Source organism: Gordionus sp. m RMFG-2023, chromosome 1 (genome assembly GCF_954871325.1).
Source record: "Gordionus sp. m RMFG-2023 chromosome 1, tfGorSpeb1-WG-v2, whole genome shotgun sequence".
Lineage (NCBI taxonomy): Eukaryota > Metazoa > Nematomorpha > Gordioida > Chordodea > Parachordodidae > Gordionus > Gordionus sp. m RMFG-2023.
The window spans coordinates 85,290,114-85,312,402 of NC_088775.1; the positions used below are offsets into that span (position 1 = coordinate 85,290,114).

At 28.2% G+C, this 22,289-nt stretch overlaps 2 protein-coding genes across 3 annotated transcripts; one reads left to right on the forward strand and one right to left on the reverse strand.

The window, feature by feature from the left end:
- Positions 1-1,549: 1,549 nt before the first annotated feature.
- LOC135923248 (saccharopine dehydrogenase-like oxidoreductase) lies at positions 1,550-22,060 on the forward strand. 2 transcript variants are annotated; one of them, XM_065457901.1, is made up of 10 exons: positions 1,550-1,756; positions 1,801-1,907; positions 1,992-2,072; positions 14,842-14,971; positions 15,912-15,967; positions 16,518-16,823; positions 17,853-17,972; positions 19,874-20,075; positions 20,233-20,311; positions 21,644-22,060. In XM_065457901.1, the coding sequence occupies exons 1-10, from the start codon at positions 1,588-1,590 to the stop codon at positions 21,744-21,746; spliced, it is 1,353 nt and encodes a 450-aa protein (XP_065313973.1). In that variant the 5' UTR covers positions 1,550-1,587; the 3' UTR covers positions 21,747-22,060. The 2 variants fall into 2 exon arrangements, with proteins under 2 accessions (XP_065313973.1, XP_065313981.1); XM_065457909.1 differs by lacking the exon at positions 1,550-1,756 and having other exon boundaries at positions 1,802-1,907; positions 1,992-2,083; positions 21,644-22,058.
- On the reverse strand, positions 2,759-5,757 carry LOC135922400 (uncharacterized). Its single transcript, XM_065456781.1, has 6 exons — positions 5,509-5,757; positions 5,279-5,320; positions 5,101-5,217; positions 4,673-4,823; positions 3,782-4,603; positions 2,759-3,704 (listed from the first exon to the last, which is right to left on the reverse strand). Exons 1-6 carry the CDS (start codon positions 5,630-5,632, stop codon positions 2,759-2,761), a joined length of 2,202 nt encoding a protein of 733 aa, XP_065312853.1. The 5' UTR covers positions 5,633-5,757.
- Positions 22,061-22,289: the final 229 nt, after the last annotated feature.

Genomic DNA, 22,289 nt, shown 5'->3' on the forward strand with positions numbered 1-22,289 from the left:
AATATAACGCATTTTCTGCATATAAATTATTATAAACACGCATTCGTATGATTAAATTCTATATTAAAAAATATTATTTTCTATTCTAATAGGGTATTATAGGCCTCTTAAACAAAATCATATTGAATATTTTAACCGATATTTTAAAAATGTTTATTTTTTTTTATAAAAGTATCAATTTTAGATCGTTTGTTTTATTGTACTTATTTAGTCATATTGCAAATAGTATTTTTTTAAAGGCGCTGCTAAAGATAATAACGTATACTTTAGAAATGCCTTATTAATTCATGAAAGCTTTTTAACATAACAATTTGACCTCTTTCATAGTAAGCACCTAAGTTCAATTTCATTTTTTGGAATAAGAACTCATATTTGAAAAAATAATCATGATTGTTTTGGACAATCTAGCACTATCTTAAAATATTATTAATAATTTTAAATCACTTTGTTTAAGCCTAAAATATGAGTAATTTTCCTTGCAATAAAACTATTAAAAATCTCCCCTTAAATCCGATAATTAATATAATCTCTCTAATCTTAGACAAAACTCAGAGAATAAACTTTTGATAACAGAATAAACAGTCCACTCATTCAAATAATAAAAGTAATTGTAACTAAATAAACCATTAAAACACCGATATGACTGATTATCCAGAGTTTTTTACAAAAAAGAGGGTAAGCATAAAACAAATAATGCATCTTATAAAATCGCTTGACTATTCTAGCTATAAATTTATACCTGCCCAAACAATAATAGTAGAAATAACACAGCAAATCCCGCAATAATCAAAAATACGGCTGCAGTAGAAACTAAAATTTCTTATAGTTCTTCATTATTAATAGAATATCGCTACAAAACGGATAAGAAGACCATTTATTCCATTTCTGTATTTGTTTAAATAATCTTCCTTTATAATCATTAAGATATTTGATATGCATACGAAATCTTTACTTAAACATTGTAAATTATATCAAAAATTTAAATAGTTCAACTTTTAATAATAACTTCAAAGTTTAGAAAGTGACTCTGAATTTTAGTTAATTTTAATTAAATTATGATGCTATATATTTTTCAAAATTAATTTTAGTCTATACAATTGTTTTAAATTGGTATCGTTTTAAACTTTTTATCTTTTAAATTTTTTTTACTAATACTAATAGCTATTTAAACTAAAATCTTATACTGGATTGTGTCATTTATATACTAGTAGAAAGATACCTATAGTCAAGCTTAAAACTACTCCTAAAATGGTACACTTTTTGATGGAATTACATTTAAAATATTTTCTAATTCAATATTTAAAAAAAAGCTTAAGGTTAAATACATTTCAAAATGCACTAGTTGTGTATTACAGGTCGAGGGTGAAGAATGCAGAAGAGGTATTAACTAATCATGTTTTTAAACCCTAAATTTATTTAAATTTATATAATAACATAATTATCGAATAATACTAGAATTAATTTCTTAATATATAAAAGTTTTATACAATTCTCTTGCTTTTACTTGAGGATATTTTTGTTATTTAGTTTAAAAACACTCAGCTGTTTTTGAAACCACGTTCAAATTTTTTTTTTTAAATTTATACGATGACGAGGGAGTTTGATATTATTATTTTTGGAGCTAGCGGGTATTCTGCTATTTTCATTATTGAAGAATTAGCCAAAACGGATAAATCTAAATCAGTGAAATGGGCGGTCGCTGGTCGCAATAAAGCCAAACTAATTGAAGCCTTAAAAACTGCTTCTCAAAATAGTGGTACTTTATGATTGCTATAAAGCTTTTAGATATTCATAATATAGGTGTTGACCTGCAAAACATTCCACTATACATTGGCGATGTTAATGATGCAATCTCTTTGAAAGAGATCTGTGTTAAAACAAATCTCTTAATCAATTGTGTGGGACCTGTAATTTTTTATATATATTTCATGAATTAACTCTAAGATATTAAAATAAAATATTTAATTCTATTTTTAAAATATTTTTGAAAGTATATATTATATGGTGAACCAGTTGTCAAAGCTTGTATTGAAAATGGGACAGATTACTTAGACATATGTGGAGAAACATTTGTAAGATATTGGTTAGTTTTATGATATACATTAAAAATATAACTCATATCCTAATTGTATAATACTTTTATAATGAACTGATAAATAAGTTTTTTTTTATGAGGAAAATTCTATTTGCTTATTTTATACATTTTCCATCAATAAAGAATTGTATTGGTGATATTTTCACTATACTAGACACTATTTGATATGAAAAAATAGCTTTATAAAATAATAAAGGCCTGTATAAATTTATAATTTATATAACAATTATTATTATAGCCTTGAAAAAAAAACACAAGTTTTATCATATAATGGAAGCTTATATAAATGTTAAGTTTATATAACAAATTTTATATAAAAATTATTATTTTAGACTTATTAATATTCAGGGCAGTAGCCAGGAATTTTCACTTAGGGGGGCCAAGTGCTTACTTGGGGGGGGGGCACTATTTTTTTAAAATCAAACAAATAATTACGCATTCATAGAAATTTTTTCCTATTTTTATTAAAAATTTAATAACAAAATAATACTATAATATGAATATACAAAACAAAATAATACTATAATATGCATATACAAAACAAAATATTACTATAATAGAATACGGCGATTTTTATTTTTAAATTTTAATATAAATGAACTAAAAGATAAATTCTGCGTTATTCTTTTTTCATACGCCATTAATACTAAATTTTGTTTACGTTTATCCTTCATAGACTCTACTGCTCGATAAAACTCTCTTTAATGTAGAGAACGAGGCCTCACAAAAAGCCGTTGATATCCCAATGATTATCGCTGCTGAGTAGCATTTATATAATTCTTTAAATGCATGATTATATATTTTTTTATACATAATATGTAAGATGTTTTCAAAATTATGATTTTCTTTAGCTTCCGAAGCTAGCAATCCTTTTGCTATCTTCATTTCATGATGCAGTGTTTCCATATTTAAGTTTAACAGGGATTTTAATGGGGCCATTTTATCTGATAAAAAATAATCAGGGTCAAGGGGGAACAATGTATTAAAAGATGAAAAAAGATTAAAATCATCTTCTGTAAATCGGTCTAAAAAACGATCCACAAAGTTATCTATAATTTCATAATATATCCTTTTTAAAGAACTCCAATTGGAGTCTTTTTCACAATCGAATTCTAGTTTGCTATCAACTAAAAAATCTTGGAAATTTTTAGGCGTTTTACGTACCCGTGATGATTTTTGGGGAGTGAGATTAAATTTTGATAAAAGTTTTTCAGCCTTAATCATAATCAAAGCAAAAGAATTATCACTTCTTTTATTTTTTAATATATTGATAGTAGAATCAATACAATTTTTAGCATCCACTAAATTAGTACCTACTGATTGTAGATACTTATTTAGTGGATCTATTGTAATTAATATCTCATAAATTATGATGGCTAATATAATGTAATTTATATTAATACATTGAGATAAAAGACCAGAGGCTTCGACTGAATCATGAATTGAAACCTCGGAATTAAGAGTTCTATTAGAAAAGTAAAATAATACTTCACCAATAGCCTCAAAATTCTCATAAATAATGCGAGATGTTTCTAAATGACCAGTCCATCTCTGGTCTAAAAGTCTCTTAAGGGTGTGGCCTGTATATTTACAGGATACGTTAAAACGCCTGAAAAAATTATACAATGCATTTGATAAATTAAAAAAATTAGAAATAATAACAATATTATTATACCAATTTTGAACCACAAGATGCAACTTGTGGTTGTAGCAATGTATAAAAGGAACATTTTTATTAATTTTTTTTGAAGAAGTGTTTGCACTCCTCCATTTCGGCCAGACATAACGTTTGCACCATCATATGCCTGGCTTATTATATTAGCTGAATTAATATTTAGATCATTAAGTTGCTTTAAAATGCAATCTGTAATGCTTTCAGCAGAAAGACACTCTAAATTAATGATTCCTATTAAATTTTCTTGGATTTCTCCAGAAAAAATATAGCGAATTATTATGCTCAGATTTTCACAACCTGAAGCATCTTTTGTCTCATCGGCCTTAAGACAAAAAAAAGGCATCTCGCTTTTATTATATTTGTCTGAAATATGTTCAAGCACCATATCTGCCATAATGGATATTACTTCGTTTTGAATCTGTGGTGATGTATACTGGGCATTTTGGGGTATAAATTTCATAATTTTATTTAATTCAGGGTCTTTTTGGATGGTGTAGGAAAACATTGCTATAAATAGTCCAGAAGAATAAATTATGTTTTCATCTTTTGCAGCATCCGTAATATTTGTTGAACCAGTCCCACGGAAAGGTAGCTCTTGTATGCTAAGAAACAGCATCAAATCAAATATTGATTTAATATAATATTGATTACGATTAATTTGATCACCTCCCAACATTTTAGTTATTTCTGTACCATTGTTTATATTTTGATTTTTATCATGCCATATTGTAATTGAATTTAAATGAGCTTTTGAGCTCTCGTGTTTAAGCAGTCCCTTCTTGGCAGCTAACGCATTTTTCCAATTTCTGAATCCCGTTTGTCCAAATTCATCACTTAGATTACACAAGTATTTCCTACATGGAAAACAAAAGGCAGCGTCAGCTTCTACACTATACTCCAACTAGTCTCGGCCTCTATACCATGATTTTTGAAATGATCTTTGCCTTCCATGGATATCTTTTTTCGCGTAATTGTTTAATTTGATTTGATTTGGTTTATTCTGGCCAAGGTCACCAGGGATTTGAATTGAACCATTAGAGGACTTTTTTGACACTAAAAATATTATAATTAATAAATTGTAATGAGGGAAAGGGTCATAAATAATAATGGTCATCAGGATGGGCGAAGGAAGGGCATGCTGAAAATGAACAAACACAAAATTTATCTTGTATTTAAGATACAAGTTACTGTAGTGCCCAACCCTGATGAAGATTATCAGTAAAGTTGATCAGTAAAATTTCAGTATTAAAAACTAGAAAAAAGTCATAAACATTATATCTTTAAAGATTAACAAAAAAATATAATATTTTTATATTTATAAATCAATTACTAGTTGCTTCTTGACAATGAGAGACTGAGCTGCTAGATGAAGATGATTGAGTCTCTTCTTCGTCTTTATTTGTTTTAAAATCAAAATGTAATAATGAAACACCATAATCTCCTACTCCTATTCATATTGTCAAAAATATATAAATAGAAAATTTTGGGTTAAATTTTAAACTATTTACCATCTTCCTCCTCTTGATTTTCTAGATTAGCTTCATTCATATCTTGAAATATGAGTAAATATATTTATTTTAATAATTAAAATTATTATACAAAAATGATAATATTAATAATAAATGTCTTTCTCTTATCTTATATAAAATATATATATTATATTAAATAATAATATACAAATATTGCCCTATATCAATATCATATAAGTCATGAAATAATAATATAAATTTATACTAACTATGAGAAGAATCAGTTTCTGAAATTTCTGATGTAGTATTACTAGTAGTTTGTAGAGGTGATGTTGCTTGACATTTGTTTAACTTTAACTTAAAATAAGAGTTTATAATTGATTGTTTCTTCATAATTTTAAAATAAACGCTCTAAAATAAAATAACTGGTTATATATTATAATATTAATGTGATACCTATAGAGAATGTGATACACAACAAAAACAGATGAAAAAAAATGAATGAATGATAATTTAATATTGGGTAAAAATAAAAATAAAACAGGATAAAAAAAATTTTTACAAACTAGATATGTTTGTAGAATAAATATTCAAAATTTATTTTAAAAATATAAAAATAATCAATTCTAAATAGACATGTTTTTTGAATATTTTTGAATAAATATTTAAAATTTATATTAAAAATATAAAAATAATCAATTCTAAAAAAAAATTTCAAATTTGGGGGGGGGGCAGAAAATTTTTTTATAATTTAATATAAATAAATGTTTTATATATTTTAGCCCATTATATTAGCCATGTTAAAAAATAATATAGTTTTATTTTGATAATAGAATTATAAATGCAATATAATTAAGCGGATAAATAATATTTTTATTTATAAAAAATTTTTCTTATTAATTTTTAATGGACAATTGTTTTCAAAATTTTCATCTGATAGACAGAAACGCTTGTCAGTTAATACGAAATTAAGTATATTAAAAACATACACTACGCAAATGAGGGGATTGGAGTATTATACTTAATAAACAACTCTTCTAAGCGTGGAATTTATTAAAAACATTTATTGTTTTGCCTTTTGCTTCATATAATTGAGATAAGTTAGCCTCCTCCAATCCAGGATATCTCGAAATTAATAGTTCTTGTATTATCATTTCTAGGGTTTTCAATAACGCTATAAGTTTATTGGTAAGCGGAAAATAATTCCCCGGAAAAAAAATCCCGGAAAAAAAATCCCCGGAAATTAATTCCCTGGAAAAAAAATCCCCGGAAAATAAATTCCCGGAAATTAATTCCCCGGAAAAAAAATACCCGGAAAATAATTCCCCGGAAAAAATTCCCGAAAATAATTCCCAGGTAAATAATTCTCCGGAAAAAAAATCCCCGGAATAAAATTCCCCTGGAAAATAATTCCCCGGAAAAAATTTCCCCACTATACATTGAATTGCTAATGCATTGCTAAACTGCATTGCTAAAAGGCAATCAATCATTATCAATTATAAATCAATCAAAAATTTATTACGTATATTTTTTTAATGATAATTTTTTAAACTTTTTTTAAAATATATTTAAATCATTTTTTTATTATAAATGAAGAATACTGATTAAATGATATAGTATATAATTTTATTTTTATTTAATATTATTAATAAGAAATTTATTTTTCTAGCTTATTAAAACAAATATACATTTTATTCAATTTTAAAAATTAACAAATATATATCCGTAAGAGGGCGTTATATGTTTTAATATGTATCATTTTAGGAAACCGGAATGATGATTGGATAGCACTTTTTTTATTATGAAAAACCTAAAAATTAAAAATTTTTTTTAGGTTTCTTTGACGTTTAATGAGTAGGTTTAGAATAGTAAAACAATGGAAATTTTTTAAAGTAAATATTGCTGGCGTTATTTATCAAAATCTCTTCATTTTTGTTTTATACGTGTATATTTACGTGCTAAGCATTATTCTAAAAAATATTTTGAAAATAATTTGATTTGACCGATTGCCGAGTTCAAAACCGACCACTTATTAAATATTTGATTGATCAAATTTGCTATTAAGATAAATTGAAAAATGTTGATTTTTGTTTTATGTATCTATAAATACGTATAAAACATAATTCCAAAAAATATTTTAAAAATATCGTGATTTGACCCGAAAACCGACCGAATGACCAAATACTGCATTGCTGGCGTTATCCATGGAAAAATCTTCATTTTTGTATTATACGCGTATATATATACGTGCTAAGCATTATCCTAAAAAATATTTTGAAAATAATTTGATTTGACTGATTGCCGAGCTCAAAACCCCACTTACTAAATATTCGATTGATAAAATTTACTAGTTGATTCGAAAAATGTTCATTTTTTGTTTTATATATCTATAATTACGAGTAAAACATATACGAGTCGGTTATCCGCCAAACCACGATATTTTTAAAATATTTTTTGGGATTATGTTTTATATGTATTTATAGATATATAAAACAAAAATGAACAATTTTCAAATTATATTACTAGTAAATTTGAATCTAGGAAAATAATTCCCCGGAAAAAAAATCCCGTGACCCGGATCTGCTCTGCAGTATTTAATTAAATAGAAATGTTTTTTAAAGTCAAATTTCTTCGAGGATTTGAGATTTTAAATAATAAAACGAAAGTTAAATAAATCTAGTTCACCTTTACACACTTTCATCAACTTTTAGGTATTTATTGAAAAATTATTTTTACACAAATTTTAATCATTTTTTTAGAAATATGATAAAAGGCTTTTCACAGTTTACTGACTCTTAAATAGCGCCCCTTTTTGTTTTTACAAGGATAAGCTATTAAATAATATAATTTTATAAATTTTGTGGCTAAATAGGAAATTAGCAATTCAATCTGATACCCTCTATTTGATAAATATTATTTTACTGAAGTATCCTACTTTAAGAATTTAACTGACTGAATACAAAATCACTATAAAACTTACAAAATTATATTTTTTACTGCCCAATTTTAATTAAATACTGCCAAAAGTAATGAAAAATGCTGACCACTTTAATCAAAATACATCCAGAGGTGATTATCAGCAGTGAGTATTATATTTTTCTAATCTAACAATTATTATTTTGCTTATGAATTTTTTTCAAAAGTTACAGAAAAGAAATAATTATAATTTTGTTAAATGATATATAGAATAATAAATTATGTTATTCAAAAGAAACAATTCTAGAACGTATATGTTCTCCAATTGAAGAGAGAAAATTGGGCAAGTCCCTTCTCTCTTCTAAATAATCAATGCATAAATTTTTTAAAATAGTTTGTTTCGTTGCATAAATACGATTTTTTTTGGGAGTGTATGTCCCAATATTCCATTGGCCGATTTTTCCCATATCAACCGCTATTTCCATCCTTATTTTTTCGAGTAGTTCCCATATCTTCGGTTTTTTGTTGCCTACAATATGCTTAAATCGGTTATTCCATCCTTCACATACATTGTTTGTTCGATTTTCCCCAGCAATCGTAACATTGAACACATTCCATGTTTCTGGTGGGAACAATGGCTCTACTTGCCTTTGAGAGTTTTTCCCATGTCTCAATTCTCCATTCACATAATTTTTATCAAAATAAAACAATAATTCTTTGTTTTCATCCGATACAATGGTTTTTAAATACTCCATACCTCGTTTGACATCGTGTATAGGTAAGAATGCTAATCCATCGATCATAGCTGCAAATAAGCATAACATTGGATCATTCCGATATGATGATTCTAACCCCAATTCCTGAATCTTTCTATGAGTTGATTGAGTTAGATGATAAAAACATCCTTGGATGTTGATATCTCTACCTAAATAGTTGAAAAAATATAGATTAAAATTATTGTATAGGTTTTATTTAATATTTATGTCTTTATCTTATTAATTGTACTGTGTGACAAGAAAAATGGGAGAAAAAATAAATAAAAACAAGTTTTGGTGCAGAATTTGACATTGAGTTCGAATTCGTTTTCTAAGTTTTCCCTTCACGTCAAGTTTTAAAAATATTATCGTATAAAGGCAACTTTTCGAAATCTCAAAAATGGTAATACGGATATATTTTAAAAAGTATCAAATGAAAATCCCTGAAAATTGGTGATAGTGTTAGATTTATATTTCCTTATAAATTTATTAATTTTTATAATTTTTTATCGATTGCTTTTTGAGAAAAATGGTAAAGAATTTCGTTTTGGGGGGTCTTAAGTTTTCAATTTAAATTCCCGGCAAGAATCGTATAAATATGTTGGCGGACTACTGCTGGAGTATCTTTTTTGAAAATAAATCATCAAATTCATATTCGCGGAAATATATTTAGATTTACCATTAAATGTTTTTAAATTCGATAAATTTTATGTTATTGTTTAATTTGTTTTAAATTCAATAAATTTATTGTATATTACAAGTTAAATCCTATATAATAATGAAGGAGGGGGTGAGACAACGGACCGATAAAAGGTTTATTAAAAGTAAAATATGAGATAGGTTAGCTTAGCATAATATATTTATTTAAATATGAGAAATGTAACTATTTCATTTAAAATAAATTGTTTGGGAATCGTACCTTGTGCAGTGTAGCGAAGAGAACGAAAGCTACAATAAATATATTAAATGTAAGCTATATTAAAAAAGAATCTAGAAAAATAATTCCCCGGAAAAAAAATCTCCGTTTTTAAGATAATTAAAATTACAAAATTAGGAGAAAAAATTCCCTATAAATAAATCAACGAAATAATAATTCTCAAATAAAATATTTAAAAATTTTGATAAAATTAATTCTGAAGAATTATTAGGATTATGTTTTATACGTATTTATAGATATATAAAACGAAAATCAACATTTTTCAAATTATATTCCTAATAAATTTGGTCAATCGAATATTTAGTGAGTGATCGATTTTGAGCTCGGCAATCGGTCAAATCAAATTATTTTCAAAATATTTTTTAGAATAATGCTTAGCACGTAAATATACACGTATAAAACAAAATGAAGAGATTTTGATAAATAACGCCAGCAATATTTACTTTAAAAAATTTCCATTGTTTTACTATTCTAAACCTACTCATTAAACATCAAAGAAACCTAAAAAAATTTTTAATTTTTAGGTTTTTCATATGTATATATATACCCAAATATAAAAAAAATGCTATCCAATCATCATTCCGGTTTCCTAAAATGATACATATTAAAACATATAACGCCCTCTTACGGATATATATTTGTTAATTTTTAAAATTGAATAAAATGTATATTTGTTTTAATAAGCTAGAAAAATAAATTTCTTATTAATAATATTAAATAAAAATAAAATTATATACTATATCATTTAATCAGTATTCTTCATTTATAATAAAAAAATGATTTAAATATATTTTAAAAAAAGTTTAAAAAATTATCATTAAAAAAATATACGTAATAAATTTTTGATTGATTTATAATTGATAATGATTGATTGCCTTTTAGCAATGCAGTTTAGCAATGCATTAGCAATTCAATGTATAGTGGGGAAATTTTTTCCGGGGAATTATTTTCCAGGGGAATTTTATTCCGGGGATTTTTTTTCCGGAGAATTATTTACCTGGGAATTTTTTTCTGGGGAATTATTTTCCTGGGGATTTTTTTCCGGGGAATTAATTTCCGGGGATTTTTTTTCCGGGGAATTAATTTCCGGGGATTTATTTTCCGGGAATTTTTTTCCGGGATTTTTTTTCCGGGGAATTATTTTCCGGGATTCAAGTTTATTAGGTTCGTGGAAGTCCATGACCATTGAGGCTTAAATATTGGTTGTATCATTGCAGAAAGAACATATTAATCTTCATATATATGTTCTAATCTTAAAATAAATATATGTAATTAATTTGATATTGATAGGTTTATTACCTTTTATTAATCCCATTTAATACTGCTTCTATCAATGGTTGATCATATTTAAGGCCACTAATTTTTTTAATTTTTAAATCCAAATGCATTTTTTCTTCAAATTTAATGATTTTAACTTAGTTATATTATATAAAATAAAAGAATTAATGTTGCAATCAAATGTTGTTTTAAATTGGAACCTGAAGATTTTGAAACTGATATAAAACTTTTTGGGCACATTTTGCATTTGGTATGTAATGAATTCCTTTGATATAAGATGTTACTGTAAAATATTTATCATATTTGGATCATGGCAATGTTAATGCATCTGATTTTAAATTTTCAGAATCAGAGGATGTTAATGAAATAATAATACCCATGCTTACACTAATCTATTAAATTAAAATGTAAACAATAATATTCAAATTAATAAACTATAATAATGGCTTGTTAAAAAATTTATATGAGAAAAAGGAAAAAGAGCTGATTAAAAAATATGAGACTTTTTCTTAAAAAATTCGAATTAATATTAAATTTTTCATAATCTCCGCTTTAACCATAATTCATTGTTACAAGCATCACTTCCATGGAAGCTCGGGGGTATCGGCTTAAGCTCACCTCTAACTTTTTCCATTAGTGGTTTCATCGCCTCTCGTCTTTCTTCTGACTCAATATTAGCCAGCTTTCTAACTTCCCGGACCCCTTATTAGCTGAAGCCCAGACCATTTGGGACAATTCCGTTGTCCCAAATACTTCACGACCCTCCTCATGTTCACATAGAGAACTGGGATATTCCACTCAACGAAGGCTCCGTCGCTTACCTAAAATCGAGCCTTCAGGATGACGATCTCACAGTTTTTCACCAATTGAACCAAGGATCCGGTTATGAGTTTCTGGAAATCATACCCTCAAATAACCTTGATTTCTTGCTCTCTGCTGAAGCTAAGATTTGCTATTGGACTACGGCACAATTGCGAAATTGTTCTACCGTACCAATGCAAACATTGCGAAACCAGTGTTGACAGCAAGGGTAGACATTGTCTCCATTGTGGCTATTGTCGAGGCCGTTTTTCACGTGCAACAACATCATACTACGCGCCCTCAAATCAGGAGGCATTCCATCTAGACTTGAACCAACCAAATTTTTAGAACCGATGGAAAACGTCCTGATGGTATGTCCTTGATTCCTTGGTCAAGAGGTCAGCTCCTGGTTTGGGATTTCACCTGCATTGACCCAAATGCACCATCTAACCATAACGTCGATGCCCTCGCCCTTTGCAGAATCTCGAAAAACCATAAAGTACGGTTCCTTAGACTCTTTTTTTTATTCATAAAAATTGCCTGCTCCATTCTCACCACCTTCGGTAGCAAAACTCAACGTTTTTTCAAAGTATTAAGCAAACGAATTCGCGAAAAAACCGATCAGCCTAAGGAATCCCTCTTCTTACGCCAAAAATTTGCTACCGCCATTATTCACTCTAACTATCTCGTTTTATCTCTTCCATTGAATAACTTTCCATATTCCTAGCTTCCTTTTTTTTTATCCCCTATCCTTTCCCGTAAATTCTATTTCTAGATTTTTCACCTTTATTTATTTTACCTTTTAAAAAAAATTAATTATTTACTACTACATTTTGACAACATATCATATCAGTAAATATTCAAGTAAAGTAACCCATGACTGGAAAAAAAAAATGTGTTTTTAAAATGGAACGAACGTTAAATTTGAACGCGTTCACGTTCAAAGTTCGTCAAAAAAAAAACGCCGTACATCATTTTTTTTCAAAAAAAAAACGAACTTCGTGAACGCTTTCGTTTACAACACTAGTTATAATAAATTGCAAAGCTTTTATTTTAAGAGATAATTATTAAGGACACTGTGTGGGCCTTTAATAAGTGAATCAATCATGCTAATTTACAAGATTAGACTTGTTATTTAATAATGCTATAAACGTTACTTTAAAAAAGAAACTCATTATGTTTGAAAGATGAAGGTGTTACCTGGTGATGTAGTTTTCTAGGTAAACTAAAATTATGACTAATTTCTTGAGAAATTAGGTTAAATAAGAGGAAACCTTTTAAAAACATTTTACAGGCCGCCAATATTGATTTTCTAAAATGCTTTATTGAAAACATATGGACTATTAACATATTATTTAAACAGGTATGATAAAAGTTCAATTATTTTGTTTGTTATCTTCATTTGAAGATAAAAAAAATTGCAGATTTGAGCTTAAACATCTAGAATCTAGATACTTGTCATTTGCAGAAGTTACTTTTCCTATAAACCGGATATTTGCTCTTATAACAATTTCCTGACCTTATCAATTTTTTTTTATATTCTATTTCGAGATTTCTAATAATATATTGGGGATTAATTTCTTTCCGATGCTGTACTAGTTTAGCATTGATAAAATTTTTCTTTAATAACTCATCCTTAAAATTAAATCCGCAACATCTTGGGTCAAATATATGTGCAGCAAAATGTATGTTCCGGCAAAAAAAATATCCGATGTTTATAAATTTTTTAGTCACTTTAATTTCGTTCTGTTCTGATATGAATAAATGCTTGAGGAACGTCAGATGAGTTAAATTTATTCACTTTCACTAACGCTATTTGTCTACAAATAGCTTTTATAAAATTATATAGTTGTACAAGACTTTTTAAAATACTTTCATTATCAAGAAGTGCATGGTTTATATTTTCTCCATCAATGAAGAATCAAGTATCCCTTTATACTCTAGCATCTTTTCCATTTGCTGTAGTAAAATATTTTTATTATATTTTTTAGCAGGTTATTAATCTTCGGGCTAACCAACTTTAAATACTTTTATCTCAAAAAGAGATATTTGATTGTAATATTTATTATTTTACATAATATAACTATAAGTATCCACATTTTGAATTGTATTTCATGGGCTTATTAAATTATTATGATTATTATAATATATATAATAGATAGATAAATAAAGCAACAGATATTAAAGGCTATGATTTTTTGAGAATCAATCGTTAGGAAATGTAAAATTAAAGCAGTCATGATTTAATTTGTCCAAATATTTTTAGTGCCTAATTTGTGCTTACTCATTCTTTCAAACCGGATGCCACAAAAATCAACCGGAAGTGAGTTGTAGGCAAAATAAAAAAAATAGTAAAATAAAGATGATATTCCTGAAATAATCGAGTAATTAATCAAAATGGGCAGTATTTTTATACAACAAATTAATCTTATCTTGGCAGTATTTATAAATTTTTGGGCAATAAATTTATCAAAATGGGCAGTATTTATATAATATTGAGCAGTAAAATAAAATTAAGTTGAATCGTAACTAAAATTGTATTTTACAAGTATTTAGTTTATAAAAATTTTATTAATATTTAAAAAAAAATTAATTTTCGACTTCGAATCGAATGATTTGCTATTCGTAAGAAGAGAAGTATTCGATTCGAATTATTCGAAATGTACGGAGTCGACTGGCTATCATTCAAATTAATTATAATACACTTTCATTTTCACTCACTTTCTACTTCGTTCCATTTCTTTCTTAACTAATGCATTTTCATATTTTATTTCTCAACAAAAAAAAACAACTTAAATTTCTTTAGACATCTTTTGCCAAATAGTTATTATAACTACTATCAATTATCAAAATTTATATTACAAAGACATAAAAATTATATATATATATATTATTATTTTTTAATGATCAACTAGGTCCTCGAAAAAACGCAACTGAAATACGACAAAGCAGCTGCCGAGGCTAAGGTGTTTATCATTGGCGCTTGCGGATTCGATTGCGTTCCTTCGGATATGGGCGTCATTTTCGCTGAAAATAATTTTGATGGTTTATAAAAAAAAAAAAATTATATATATTTTTACTTAAACTTAAAAAATAAAATTCAAGTTAGTTCTGCTCATTTTCTCCAAAATATATTTCAAATTTACCTCGCCAGTTCTTCCCACCCATTGTTTTAAATATATTTTAACTGCGGATGTCGGTAGGCTGGCTAATACCCCATTTTGCAACCCTTAGAAAAGAGACTACAGATGTTTAATATTTTGATGAAAGAAAATAAAAAGGTAAAATAAAAAACAAATTCCAAAATGAAAGCCATAAAAAATATTATATAATCATGTTTTGAAAAATTTAGTAGAAAAAAATATTGATTCTAAATAGTAGGTTCGTGAAGTTGGCGACTTGAGTATAAGTTAACAAAACCTATGCCAATATTTAGAGACTTAATTGATCTTCAACCCAGACACTAGCAGAATTAAAGGTTAGTGAGTTATTGAAATTTTGAAGCTGGTGGAACGACTTGAGGATCAACTACCGAAACGTATATCATTGTGTAGCCCGTTAATTGATCTTCTATTCGGAAAACAACGGAATGAAACGTTACTGAGTTATAAGCAAAATAAGAAAGTGTAGGTAGGCACTTTGCCAAAACCGAGACTAGAAAATATCATTTTCTGAAACTTGATTCTATTAAAATTTCGTCTTTCGTGAGTGGGCGAGTCGGACTAAGAAAAAATCGAGCATCTGATGTGAATAAGCACGAATTTTGAAGCGCCATCGTGAGTGGGCAAGACTGATGTTTAATTCATGATTTTTATCTTTTTTTTAAAAAAAATAAACGTTTTGTTTTTGGGGATTTTCAAAGATTTTTTATTTTGCTCGAAACTTTGGGCGAAAAAATAAATCTTTGATAATTTTGTAGATATTTTTTTTCTATCGAGCTCTCATTGAAATAATTTAATTATATTATTATAAATATTAAAAATAGGACAACTTGATAGAATGGAAGGATATTTAGAAGTTATGGCTAAAGATCGAGGCAACGTGAGTTTTACGCGCAGTTTTTTTTATTAAAGGCAATTTCCAAAAACTGATTTTACTTTTCTTGAATTTACCGCTAAAGATCGGGGGCACGGTAAGCTTCATGACTATACCCAAAACTGACTTATTCCTCCCGCTCATTCGCTTTATGCTTAAAAAAATTTAATTTGCCCGTCCCCCATCATTATATCTTACCCATTGTAGAACAGCTCATCTAAGTGTCCATCCGTGCATATTATAAGGATAAATTATGTGAATCAAAGAATGTTATTTATGCCACTATCTTTGTTAGTTTAACATTTTCCTCGGTCAGGCCTAACCCCTTTCCCTACTTACCGACCATCTCGATATGGTCGAGGCCAGTTTCGCTTATAATTTCTTACAAGCCAATCATTTTTTTCCCTCCCTACTTACTCTTTCACTACCCGGTCCTCAATTTGTTTTATATTACAGTTATCGGATGGGTATGTGTGAATATCAGATAATAATCAATCAAATAAATCGACACAAATTTTACTTACATTAATAAAATATCATTTTTATTTCTTACCAGAGCCCGACCATTAACTATACCACTTTTTTATCGGCGCTCATGAGCATGGCTAATTATGACAAGCTCGAGGAGGTCGGTAACCAGCTGATGCCCAAGAAATTACCTTTTAACAAATCGTTCCTTGTGGAGAAGAGACCGTTTTTGTTCAAAATCAAGGGCTTGGGAAATTTGGGAATCGCCAAATCAGGTGGGGATAGCGGCGAGGTTGTTGGTAAGGACGCTTGGTATTTACCATTCTTCGCGGCCGATAAATCGGCCGTACTCAGAAGTCAGTATTACATGTACGAGAAGGAAGGCAAAAGACCGGTTATAAAAGAAAATCGATTTTTGTATATTATATAGGGTAAGTTGAAAAAAAAGAAGTAAGAAAATAAGAAAAAAGAGAGAGAAATAAAGAAGAAAAAAATAAAGTGAGAATTTACGCTATAATTGTCATACGCTTTACAATGTTAAATTTATAATCTATCTCTTATAATGTATAATAACTTTACCGCTCCCCCCCCCTCCTACTAATAAATTTATTCGTTATCTAAGGCCCAAACCAGAGTGTACACCCCTAACTTTACCATAGTTCATTTCGAAATACGATTCAACTGTAAGAAGAACGGTATTCCATTACTTAGGGTCCAATTACTTTATTTTATTGTAATGTATATTCATCTTTTTTTTGAATCTTTAAATAATGATTTTTTAGCCAAGATGATGGTTTATGTTAGTCAAAAGACAAATATCTCATTTTATGAATTATCTTTTTGGTATGTGCAGAAATTTGTTTTTCTATAATAGAATTTCACTCATAAATCACATGCTGGGTGCTTGCATGACGTTTTTCAAGTATGATTTTTTTTTAAATACGATCTTTTCTAAAATATGTTTATCAAGTATAAAATTTCTTTGAGAATTTGCTTGCTTGCAAAATTCAATTATCAATTCACTCATCTTTATCTAATAATAATGATTTTTCACCCACCATTTAAAAATATTATCTACAGAGGGTTTATTATTCTTTCTTTCTTCCTTCCTTCCTTCCTTCCTTCCTTCCTTCCTTCCTTCCTTCCTTCCTTTCCTTTCTTTCTTTTCACCTTTCTAAACTTTTAAATTTCTCAAACGCAAACGCTCTTGCATGGCCTTAACTTAATTCTTTCTTGTCATTTATGTCAATAAGTCGCCGATCTTTTAAACTACAAGAGCTTTCGCTCAATTCAAAAATAAATTTAAAAAAATGATGAAGCTTAGTTTCAATCAATCGAATGATTAATAGATTGACAACACTCTCCCATATTTCAAACGCTTCAAAAAAAATTGTTTAATTTAAAATAAATAAAATTAAAACAGGTGCAATTTAGGTCTTATATCAAGGTAGAGTCCCTTCTACGCGCCATATTGACGATCTTTATAGGGGGAATCGTATACCTTATGGCCAAATTTAAACTCACTAGGAAACTAGTGGAATTGGTAAACATATAATATTTTTTTAATTAGCGAGTTATTGATTAAATTGTTTAAAATTGGCCTGTGGTGAAAATTCTTTACTGATAATGTTAATTTAATAAATCACATGACTAAGATTTTTTTTTATTTGATGAAATTGTTTACCAAATGTCCTTTTTTATGATTATTATTATTCACAAATCATAAATTGATTACTAAAACCAAGAAACGTATATTCAAGGGCGCCCATAAACATATTCCTAGGGATGTGCGTATATTAAATTTTTGGATACTGCTACCAAAAATATGTTCTTAATGGCTGAACGTAATTTTTCTTACAATAAAAATATAATATAGTATATCAATAAGTATGCACATCAGGGCCGGACCAAAGCCCGACCCGGATACACGAGCCTGTTTGTAAAGTTTTATTTTAAATACCCGGGCAGGGCTAGGCCTAAAATTTAAAAAAAAATACCCGGGGGTTCAAATATTTTAAATCGCGACTATTATATATTTATAATATATATCAGATAATTACGTATGTTGTCAGGAACTGAGCGCTACATAAACTTGTATAAACTATCAAATTACAGGAAGAATAAGAAATAACGGAAATACCCATCGACCGGTCGAGTGGAAGGTGTGTTGAATGAAACTCACTCCTTTTACGACTTATGGGATGATGGTAATTCCGATAATATATTATTACCAGATGATGAATATAACAAATACTTAACTATCAAATTATAAGAAACATTAAAGATGGATCGCCTGTCAGAGTGATGGTCTTCTCATCACAACTAATTTCCTAATTTTGGCCCAACCAAACCTGGCGAAAAGGGTTTTGACGATTACTATCTAGAGCAATCTGTGAGCGGAATTTTTCCACAACTGGTGAGATGTGGATACGCTTCTCTTTCCTCGCGATAATTTGTAAAAGATTTTATTTTTATTATCTTGGGCATAAATTTCGTCATTCTTGCCATTAGACGAAATACTGGTTTGTTATAAATTACCTCGACTCCTAAAGATTTTTATTTTATACATCATGTATAATATACTTTTTTTAAAAATATAATGTCGAAACTTTAAAAGTATTATTTGTATTATAATAATATAGCAAAACCGTAAATGTTCGTAATATAATGATTACTATTTATTTATACCGCATTAAAATAAAATAATTTTATACCTACGTTTAGTTATTTCACTACTTTATTTTTTGAATTAAATGAAAAATAATCTTTATTTATCATTTTAAAAATAGTAGAGAAGATATTTTTAAAAGTTATTACATATTAAATGATTTTATTTTAGTTGAAAAACTATCCGTAAAATGCCGAATGAGTATATTTTTTAAGCATCCAAACCTATATTTTTTTAACGAATCCAGGTCAGGCATGGCCCTGCAGTTTGTGTACTTGCAGGTCTCTAAAATAGAAGTTAAAGATATTGTTAAGAGTAAAGCTGTTTAACAAATTAGTAACAGAAATTTAAAATTGTTTTATTAAACATTTTGAGGTCACGGAGGATAACTCATTGAGCCGGGTGTAATATGAACCTGGGGCAGGTTCAATCTCTTTTCAGAAAATAGTTTTTCACTTAAATTCCTATCATCAACATTTTCTCTAAATAGAGTTTAAAATTCCTAAATCCGGGGTTGATTACCCTGTATATCGTATAATTTAAAAGATTATTTTTTATAAAAATAAATTAGCAATTTCCTATCATTTTTAAAAAAATATATTAATTGTATATAACTTTATGTTTTACACCATTGTCAGCTAAGTGAAGTTTAAAATGGCCTTGTTATCTATCATTAAAACAGGATTTTAAGCGTAAAATATTTTTAGCTTCATGGATACCGACGCATATATTATAATAACATAGTATATATATATTTTTTAAAATAACCTTCTTAGTATCCCCAAATATTTACGTGCGGTCAAGTGAGAGTTAATGGTTCTCCGTCCAGACACGACTTGTCTAAGACTGCATTTAGGTGGATCATGATTGCGAAAGGCTATTCCTATTCCAAGAATCCTCAGCTCAGCGGCAGAGATCTCATGCTTCAAATGCAGCATGCGCCCGATGCCGGCATAAAAATTTGCGTCTCCGGGCCAGGTTTTACTAACCGTGATATTATTATTTTTAGCAGGAATATTTGAAACAGAAATTGAACAACTTTTCTTTTTATAACGATGCGTTTGAAGTGTAATCGTTTTACCAAATTTTGTATTAATAGCTATATTATGTTTTTAAACCCAATCAATTTAATTAGACGCGTATAAAACGACAGCCATATGCGCCACCCAAGTAGCTCTCACCCTTCATGAGGAAAGGAACAAACTGCTTACATCGTAAATATTCTATTTATTTTTTTTAAGTGCCATTATTAATTATAGATGTACCAGATCCAGTGCGAGCTCGTTCAATCTGGCAGATTATATTATAATAGCCATGTGAAACATCTAAGGGAGGATTGGATGCCCGGGAAGTTAAATGAACAGATTTTTAAGAAATTATCTGCCTTAGATAAAATCCTTGATTTGAATTACTAATATTTAGAGTAATTTTTTCACGAGGCTACATATCAAGTCTTGTCCCCAAGATTTCTAAGATGTGGTTCCTTGTGGAAATGAAAATTGCATTTTGAAGCGTATGGGCCAGTGCAACATATGAATTATTTGATTGGCGTGCCATAAGGCAATACCATCTCGTCTTCTTTAAACAATCATTTGAAAAGACCTGTTAGTTCGAGGGAAGGATGTTATGCTAGCCTTTTTTGAAAGTGTGTAATGTAATATTGTTGCTTGCCTTGTGGCGGTTAAGGTTGGAACTGAATATTGCCTTAAACCATATTCTTAGCCAGTTTTCGCTTTGAAAATGATTGATTTGGTTGACCTCAATGTGATCGTTCTTAATAAGGTAGTAAACGAAACTGTCAACAAGTGGAGAATTCCACAGCATTGTAAATATTTTTTTTATAAGATCCAAGCCCGACCAGATAAATAACCGTTATCAGTGAAAAAATAGCTCTGGTTCACTTTAGTTATTATATTTGTTAAATAGAATTGGAATAAAATAACTTAAATATATACCATATTATAAATTTTTATATATTTTGATTTTTATTACCTCTAAGAAACTAAATAATTATTTTACAAAGAGAATTTTTTCTGCCTTAAATTTATTTAGAAATAAAAATAAACTTATTAATTTTTTAAAATTATAATTCTTTTTTTTTCTTAAAAAAAATATTTAAGGTGCGGGTTCAGTTTTCAAAAATGCGCATGCGCCGTTACCATTTTATAGTGGGCCATCTTTAGTGGAAAATGTTTTTAAAAAGTAGTATTAGATACTGGAAATCAAAGTGTTTAGTGGGGGGGGGGGTATAGCCATTTGGGCCAATTTTTAGCCGGTCAAAAAATCGGCCAAACCAAATTTTTTAACTATCATTTTGACCTCAAGGTTTTCCTTAAAAAGTGATAGCAGCTCAATTTGGAAGAAATTAATATAAATTAAAACGCCTTAATGTTAACGAATTTTCTGCATCATTGAGCCGAATTAATCTACATTTATACATTAGTCAACTGTTTGGGATTTGAATAAGCGTAAACCTTATGCCACCTTTATAACTCTGTATCTATTATTATTTACTTTAAAAAAAAATATATGTATTTTTAATTTAGAGGAGGCGTTTTGACTCCTGCGATAGTTTTCCGTAAAACGAATTTGATTCAAAATCTCGATGATCATGGAATAAAGTTTGAGGTTCTAAGCGTGGAGAGCTAAATTATCTCAATTTCTTTTAATGACCAAAAAAATAGAATATATATATATTGTTCTTTTAATACCCCATACTATCTCAATGAAATTAGCTACAAATTTTCACGGATGATTTAGGAATTAATGTTAATCAAATGTACATGTCTAAAATACATTAATCAAAGTCAGCGATTTGCGTTAAAATAACACAAATTTCATTGAGCTAGGATATGGTATCAAAATAATTTTTTACATTACCAAAATTTGCGATTATATTTATATAAAAAATAAAAGTCACCTAAAATATTTATAATTCATGATAATATGTCATTATAATTATGTATACGCGTATATTTTATATTGTTAATCAATTTATTTAATAAACTTCTTTATCTTCTCCGTTTAATGGCGATTTCCAGGTTTTCCCAGGTTGGCCAGTTTTTCCTCTGATTTAATAATTAGGAAATTTTCTTGCAAGGTTTTTACAATCGGATGCCCTTCCTGACATCAACTCCTTTAGGTGGTTTCTACAACCCATCGAGGAGAAGGTGATCCTATTCTAGACTCAGA